This window comes from Limulus polyphemus, unplaced genomic scaffold (assembly GCF_000517525.1).
Source record: "Limulus polyphemus unplaced genomic scaffold, Limulus_polyphemus-2.1.2 Scaffold9352, whole genome shotgun sequence".
Lineage (NCBI taxonomy): Eukaryota > Metazoa > Arthropoda > Merostomata > Xiphosura > Limulidae > Limulus > Limulus polyphemus.
Genome location: NW_013674962.1, coordinates 20,199 through 26,405, shown reverse-complemented (window position 1 = coordinate 26,405; position 6,207 = coordinate 20,199). Strand labels below are relative to the sequence as shown.

The following is a 6,207-nucleotide window of genomic DNA, read 5'->3' as shown; positions in this document are numbered from 1 at the left end:
TACACTTTGACAAAAGGACCAGAGGATATTTAGAAGAAAGAAGACCAAACGAATTATGGTAACTCACGCCACAACTGTAAGAGAATCACACACAGAATAATAGTGCGATAGTAATATAGAAGACAGATCTGCTTGTCAACTGATATTCTAAAGTAACTGAATAGGCCTAAGTGGATATTTGACAAGGAGAGAATTACATATATATAGTATTTATGATATCTCCGTAATATCTATAGTGTTGAAGAATTTATTGTACATACGTTAATGTATTCTGAATATATATATTATTTTGATAACAAGTGAAGTGCGTGCTGTTCATTTATTGTTGAATTTATCATCAACAAGTCATAGACACCAACTGTAGAAGAATCCTAAGCCCAACAACAATAAAGTATATATTTATACTATTAAAAAGTAAGTAAAAGCCTTTTATTTTGACAATTAGCAAAAAAACTATATTTTAAATTTTGACACATTCCTTGTCTACATTCATAGCACTACTTTTTATGCTCAGCATTGCTGGACACTTTTGCTATTTCCTTATGTGAAATGGATAACACTTCAAAAACACAGCACAGAAGGAAAATAGAAACGGTTCTTAAAACCATTTTCACATGATGTATGCTAGGAACAAGAAGAAAAAAGGGTACCCGTTATTTGCGTGCAGCTGTAACAATGCTAAGTACTTTTTGAGATGCGATATATTACAATAACAAGTTTAACCCACGTAAAATCTTCACATTAATACTGTTAACTTATTTTCTGACGTACCTTTAAACTTTTTGGTTGTTGTTTGACTTCCATGGCATGTTTTTTCCGTAACTCCCGCTCTCTGCGACTGTTGTATTCCTGTTGGTTTGCTAGTTCTGTGTGGTGCTGTTTGCGAACCTGCTCGTCTTTAAGCTGGTGAACAGAACGTTGCTGTCTGTAAGTTAGCTCCTGGGTCCCATCATGATGATGAAGTAGCATCGTGTGAGCCTGCTCCAGCTGACTCTGCCGTTTATTTAACTCCTGAAAAACAACACAACTTTCTAATGTTAACACTGATATAAATCTCTACATCAGATCATGACCTAAACTATAATTCTTTTATACACAGCTGGAGTAAATATTCTCGGCAATGCAAAGATACACACACATTGTTGCTGTCAACAATTTCAAGAAACCAATTCTTTTAATATTCACAGTTTACAAAACAGCTGGTCAAGTACATTTTATAAGTTTAAGAACTTTTAGTTGGAAAATATTCTGAAAAACTATTACCACAAATTCATTGTACTTAAACAATTAACCTTTTAGTTGACATTACAGCTTGTGGTGATACTTGAAACAATTAACCTCCAAGTTAAATATACAGCTTGTGGTGGTACTTGACATAATTAACCTCCAAGTTAAATATACAGCTTGTGGTGGTACTTGAAACAATTAACCTCCAAATTAACTTTACAGCTTGTGGTGGTACTTGACATAATTAACCTCCAAGTTAAATATACTCAGATTACGAGTCGAGTACCCTAACCACTTGGCCATGCTGGGCCTCTAAATTTCAAAAGGAAATATTTACATAAATTCTCAACCTTTGGTCTCTGGAACATCTGACTCTTCCTTCTTCCAAATTGCACATTTATTATTTTCGTTCACTTCTATGTGATCTTCAAAGTTTCCCATAAATTACACACTCATAGAATGGATATTTCAAAGGTAAAATATACCGAGATATATATACAATAAAATCCAGCATGCTCCTTCCTAGCCCATCCCGTGTTACAAAAAAGTCAATAATTCTCTCGGACAATTTCTGTTGGATTATTTCTAACCAAAAGAAAGATAAGATTTTAACTTACTGAATGAGAAGAAGTTAGAAGCCATTGAGATAACTGGTTTTCAAAAATTTGCTCCCAGTTTCATTGTTTGCGAGTGTTAGAACTCTGCTTGGCCAACTACTGGAATTAAATCTATTTATAACTTAATTAGAAATCCAGTTAAGTTAACGTAGTTTTAGGATATTTCTTTCTTCATGACAATATTTCGAATACTAAGTTGCTTTTTTGAATTTAAAATTTGTAAGAGATAAATGTTCTTACAAGAATTAGGCCTAGTATACTTTGATTCATTATTCTGATTGTGAATACAGAAACTTGAAAAACAATGAGACTCCAGACTTAAGTAATAACTTTCTAGTTTCTTATGTATATTATTCAACTAAAAAGTAAAATCGGTAATTTATTAGGTTAAGTAAGAACAATTTAAATGAAATTAAATAAACTACTCACAATAGTACATGAACATCATGAGGCATGACTGTGTAATTCGACATGCATACTTTACAGGCATAATAAACAGCTTTCACCAAAAGACTTTTAACATTTACTACAGAGTTTTAGTATTTATATCTTCACGGTTACAAGGTTGGTCATTTTGACCAAGCCAGTATACAACAATAACAGATTCATTTGTTATTTGGATTAATTCATTATTTTATGTTACACTAGTCAACATAATCGATACTCATAGGTAACCAATTGTATTGCAGCTCTAATACCTAACATTTCTAGCCTATCCTTCACATTATATTCACAACACGTTATACTTTTAGTTTACTTCTGGTCAACATCGTATATAAAATCCAGCATTCATTTCAACATCAAGGAAGTCAGATCATCTAGATGACCTCTTTGAAAACAAAATGCATAATTTTTTTTTGGAACAAGTGACCTATGACAACACAGTAAATAAAAAAATGACCTCTAGATGACCTCTTTGAAAACAAAATGCATAATTTGTTTGGAACAAATGATCTATGACAACACAGTAAATAAAAAAATGACCTCTTTGAAAACAAAGTGAATAATTTGTTTGGAACAAGTGACCTATGACAACACAGTAAATAAAAAAATGACCTCTTTGAAAACAAAGTGAATAATTTGTTTGGAACAAGTGACCTATGACAACACAGTAAATAAAAAAATATACGGGTACCTACCTCTCGAAGTAAATCTTGTTCTAACTGATGATACTGTAACAGCTTCCTCCGTCGAAATTTACGAATCTCCAACTTATGGTAGTCAGTTTGTTCTCTCTGTAACCTGTGCACAGCTACTGCTTGCCTATGTAACACGTCTTCTTTGTGACTACGTAAAGCATCATCTCGTTGTCTAGAGGGAGTGTCTCCACCCATCTCCTTCAGCAGAAAATTTATTTACATTTTAAAATATAACTACATAATTATCTTTTAAGAATATATTTTAACATGATATCTGTAGAGGCATTTTCCCGAGGTAAAAGTTTCATAAAATTACAGAAACTTATAATAAATATCACACGTTACAGTAAAAGTGTGATATCAGTGGTCAGTTCTCTTAAGCTAACAGTTAATAAATGTTGCATGTTACAGTAAAAATGCGAGACCAGTGGTCAGTTCTCTTAATTTAACATTTTACCACAACAAAGTTCTATGAAGTAATAAAAACAATTCAAACAAATTTCCATTGATTCTGCCTCACAGACAGAGAAAACATGGCTACCACATCACAGAAACATACAAGACGAACTACGTAGTGATCTAATATTGGTAATAAGGTTAACACTTCCATAAGAAGCACAAACTTACTTTCTTCTTCCGATCTTTCATTTGCTTGTATTCATTTTTCTGCTGCTGTTGGTAGCGTTTCAGTTCATCTTCGTGTTGTTTAGATATTGCCTGGCTAAGCCTTTTTTCACTAGCAAGATTATGTTTCAGCTGTAATGAAAAGTTTTAATACACCATTATTTCAAATTACAGTATTCACTACAGTTAGATAAAATCACCTTCCAATACACAAAGCAAAAATTCACCCATTAGGAGGAGCAGTGAACAAATACTTTTCTAACAAGTCTGTTAACCCTTTAACTACAGGTACCACATTAAGCACTTTTGAGTTACATTCAAAATTTAATTAAACACCTTTACTATCAATATATGTCAATGAAGTACATGAGAAGACTAGAAACTGGGGTCTGGAGATCCATGGGGTTTCACGAGGTTAGTTTAGGAGGTCTGGGAGTCATGTCAGAAATTTCATAAAAATGCTTATAAAAATATTATTTATAGAAGAAGTGTATTAAAACATTAATTTCTGGAATGCAGATTTAAATGTACAGTCTTTTTTTCTTAACAAAACAACATTGACAGGTTTTAAGTTCTCGGGATATTGAAGCCTGAGAACCGATGCTCTAGTATTTAAAAACAAACAACCCTGACATTTTAAACAATGTATGGCAGTACCTTCTATACTGAATATAACAACAAACATGCATAAAATATTAAAAGTATGTTCTGAAAGTGAACTTTACAAAGGGTTTTGTTACAAGTATGTGAGAAAACCAGTAATAGCATGTTTTACAAAAGGTTTGGGTACAAGTAAATGAAAAGACTAGTTATAATATGCCTTAGAAAGGGTTTAGTTAGAAGAATATGGCTGGCATGGCCCAGCACTAAAGGGAGATTGTCTTATAATTCGAGTCATCAGTTCTAAACCTTCTGCCAAAACATATGTCTACACATTTATCAACAGGGCAACATATGTGCTTTTAACAGGGCAATATATATGTGCTTTTGAGCTACTAAGACCACCTGCCATTGTCCATAATTTTGAATTGCCAATCAGAGAGAATGACAATGGTTGGCAGCATCCATCACAAATTTTAGAGTTAATCTTTTACCAACGAATAGCGGGACTGACCATCTCTGCTGACCGTGGCATTATAGTAACCTTAAGATTTAAAGGTCAAAAATGTTATTTGGCACTGGTTATCGAATCCACAATCTTTTAATTCACTAGGCAACCACCTGGCTATGTCAGCCTTGTGGCATATATTTCTCTCTGGTTACATCAGTATTACATTACTTATGGCATGCACGCAATGAAAGGGGGAGGAGGTTGGGGGCTCGAGATACTCCCTTTCAAATAAACTTTAAAAGTTTGTGCAAAAAATGTATTCAAGGAATAGCCATTTTTATATACCTGAATACATATCTAAACTACTTTTAAACAAAGAGGAACACACGTTTTTTTTATTTTTCTCTCACTAACAATTATAATATACAGGGAAGACAACTGTTTCAGGCTTTTGACTGCGAGTACTCTAGTGCACAAGTCCAATCTACACACGTAGAAAAGAATATCAACAGAAATAATGAATTATTGTTTAACATGTTGTACCGAGAGCTTAATTAATTTTATTTGCAGTAATTTTTTATGTGTTGGTCAATTATTATTTAAAGGAAGAAAACACCATTAACTTTCTTGTCAAAAATAATTAAGTCATTTGAGAGCAATTAGCATACAAATATTTTGCATACCATCTGGAATTTCTCACCAAAAACTTTTAAAATAGTGCTAAAACAATCTCAATACTTAACATACTGGAACATGCATAGCATGATGGTTATATTTGTAATAAACAAACTCATAATGAATATTACTACAGTATAACATGAAGCGTAGCTCTACAAGTCTTTAAAATAAAATTTAAATGTCAAGCTCTACAATGTTTTCACCATCTCCAAATTCTAATCGTATCCACAACACGATACACGACAGCCGTCTCAGTTAACGGTCTTCTGTTTCTTAGTATCCGCAACACGAAACAAGTTACCACGACAGCCGTCTCAGTTAATGGTCTTCTGGTTCTTAGTATCCGCAACACGTTACCACGACAGCCGTCTCAGTTACCGGTCTTCTGGTTCTTAGTATTCGCAACACGTTACCACGACAGCTGTCTCAGTTAATGGTCTTTTGGTTCTTAGTATCCGCAACACGAAACACGTTACCACGAAAGCCGTCTCAGTTAACGGTCTTCTGGTTCTTAGTATCCGCAACATGTTACCACGACAGCCGTCTCAGTTAACGGTCTTCTGGTTCTTAGTATCCGCAGCACGTTACCACGACAGCCGTCTCAGTTAATGGTCTTCTGGTTCTTAGTATCTGCAACACGAAACACGTTACCACGACAGCCATCTCAGTTAACGGTCTTCTGGTTCTTTGTATCCGCAACACGAAACACGTTACCACGACAGCCGTCTCAGTTAACGGTCTTCTGGTTCTTAGTATCCGCAACATGTTACCACGACAGCCGTCTCAGTTAACGGTCTTCTGGTTCTTAGTATCCACAGCATGTTACCACGACAGCCGTCTCAGTTAACGGTCTTCTGGTTCTTAGTATCCA

At 34.3% G+C, this 6,207-nt stretch overlaps 1 protein-coding gene across 1 annotated transcript in view; it reads right to left on the bottom strand.

Annotated features, from left to right (window-relative positions):
- Positions 1-750: 750 nt before the first annotated feature.
- Positions 751-6,207, bottom strand: part of LOC106475881 (serine/threonine-protein kinase Tao-like) — a gene marked incomplete at its 5' end in the record, with an annotated part of 25,537 nt that continues 20,080 nt past the window's right edge. Inside the window, 3 exons of the mRNA XM_022379895.1 lie at positions 751-1,011; positions 2,984-3,181; positions 3,611-3,739. Coding sequence (XP_022235603.1) covers positions 751-1,011; positions 2,984-3,181; positions 3,611-3,739 — 588 coding nt within the window. The remainder of the gene's footprint in view (positions 1,012-2,983; positions 3,182-3,610; positions 3,740-6,207) is intronic.